This window comes from Camelina sativa, chromosome 2 (assembly GCF_000633955.1).
Source record: "Camelina sativa cultivar DH55 chromosome 2, Cs, whole genome shotgun sequence".
NCBI classification, from domain to species: domain Eukaryota; kingdom Viridiplantae; phylum Streptophyta; class Magnoliopsida; order Brassicales; family Brassicaceae; genus Camelina; species Camelina sativa.
The window spans coordinates 1,800,658-1,802,370 of NC_025686.1; the positions used below are offsets into that span (position 1 = coordinate 1,800,658).

Here is a 1,713-nt window from a genome sequence, read left to right on the forward strand (position 1 = left end):
AACCAACAAACAAATGAATAACCAGCAGCAGGAGGCCAAGATCTTTCTCCCAGGGACACCTGAACAGAAGCATGCCCAGTTTTGCTCATGTCCATTTCAACAAAAGGGGCCAGGGAAACATCTTCCAAACTTGTGTCTTCCATGAGAATTAGTTTTTCCATCATACCAACTAGTGAGTGACCCGAATGCATAGCCCTCATTTGAATAACATATTTACACAGCAGTTTGAGCTCGGATGGAGACAATCTGCACCAGAATAAGACTATACTATGAATAAGATCAGCCAGCCAATTAAACGTAGTCACCCTAAGATTATGCATTAGATTTTTTAGCTATTTAACTTTTTTGATTGGATGGGATGGGATGGGAATGAATGAAGAAATATTAAATCGTCGTATAATCAACTACCTGTACGCCCCAAGAACTTCAACAATCTTTAAAGCATGAGAAAGAAATGGAGATGAACCCGGAAGAAAGGGTTGGATAATCTCCAGCAGGAGTTCTACGCAACCTGCTCCATTATAATTCAATTAAGAGAGGAAGGCGACAAGAGTGACGAAGAGAAAAAACAACAAAGATAAGATATAAAAGTTAACTTTGCCAATAACAATGACCCCAAGGGGAATCCTCGGACAGACAAAGTTCTTACCAGCTGACGTGAGGTTTTCCAGGTTGAATGGGCTGGCACGTGCAAACCTTTCTAGAAGATTCAGAAATTCCAGCTGCATTTTTGGAGTAAAAAGCAACAGTGAACGGATCAGAACTCTGACAGCACCTGCATTATAGATCCTCTGCTTGTCAGGATTCAATTGGCCAGATGGAGTTTTTACAAGAAAGCTTGCTTTTTCACTTTCTGCCGTCTCAGCTGAGGCCATAGATTCTGATGTCAAAAACGGTGGAAGCACAACTTCAAGTGCAAGTTCTAAAAACAGTTGTATCACCTGTGTTTCCAGATCAGCACACAGCAAACCAGACTCCACCACAAGATCATAAAATATCTGAGATGTAATGACACTGTGCAGTTTCATCCTATTGATAGAATTCTCACAGGCTGCAGTTGTCATGAGGCGCAATAGATATCTGAACAATTTGATGAAAACCATCACAAGAGACTCATCCCTACACTCTTCTTCCCCTTGGAACGTATGAAGGGTGGTCAACATAAGAGAAAAACCAGTGGCTTCACCAAATAATCTTTGAGCAGAGCCATTAACCCCAAGAATACGCCACAGAGCACCCATTGTATCACATCTGGCTTCATAGTGAAGCTTGTATTGATGCCCAGAGATTCCAGTGACCATTCCACTCTTCAACACATCGATAACAGCTTCTAACTCTTCATGATGGATCTGGTTGGATGGTAAGATAAGAGTTACCCATTACAAAAAAAAAAAAAGAAGGATTCCTGATACCTATGCAACAGAATCTCTATAGTGGCAGCATAATCTAAAGAATAAAAAGCCTTGCCAAGGTAACAGAATTTGATGTTTTTATCAAAAAACAAGAAGACACACTGTAATATATCAATAATCGAGATGCATATTCTTTAAATGTAGACTTACCTGTTCAATGTCTTCTGTGATTAAACATGACAAAATCCTCAAAACACCGGTACGATGTTCATCAGAGATTAAGAATGGAAGAATGACAGTCACACCGTTGGCAAAACGAAAAGCTGCCTGATTAGCTTCAGATTTCTTTAGTAAAGAGATC

At 40.0% G+C, this 1,713-nt stretch overlaps 1 protein-coding gene across 1 annotated transcript in view; it reads right to left on the reverse strand.

The window, feature by feature from the left end:
- Positions 1–1,713, reverse strand: part of LOC104747170 (BEACH domain-containing protein A2-like) — a 15,632-nt gene that overhangs the window by 8,741 nt on the left and 5,178 nt on the right. The window contains exons 15-18 of the mRNA XM_019229577.1: positions 1,563–1,706; positions 650–1,349; positions 409–511; positions 8–246 (exon numbers count right to left, since the gene is read on the reverse strand). Of these exons, the coding sequence (XP_019085122.1) occupies positions 8–246; positions 409–511; positions 650–1,349; positions 1,563–1,706 (1,186 nt within the window). The remainder of the gene's footprint in view (positions 1–7; positions 247–408; positions 512–649; positions 1,350–1,562; positions 1,707–1,713) is intronic.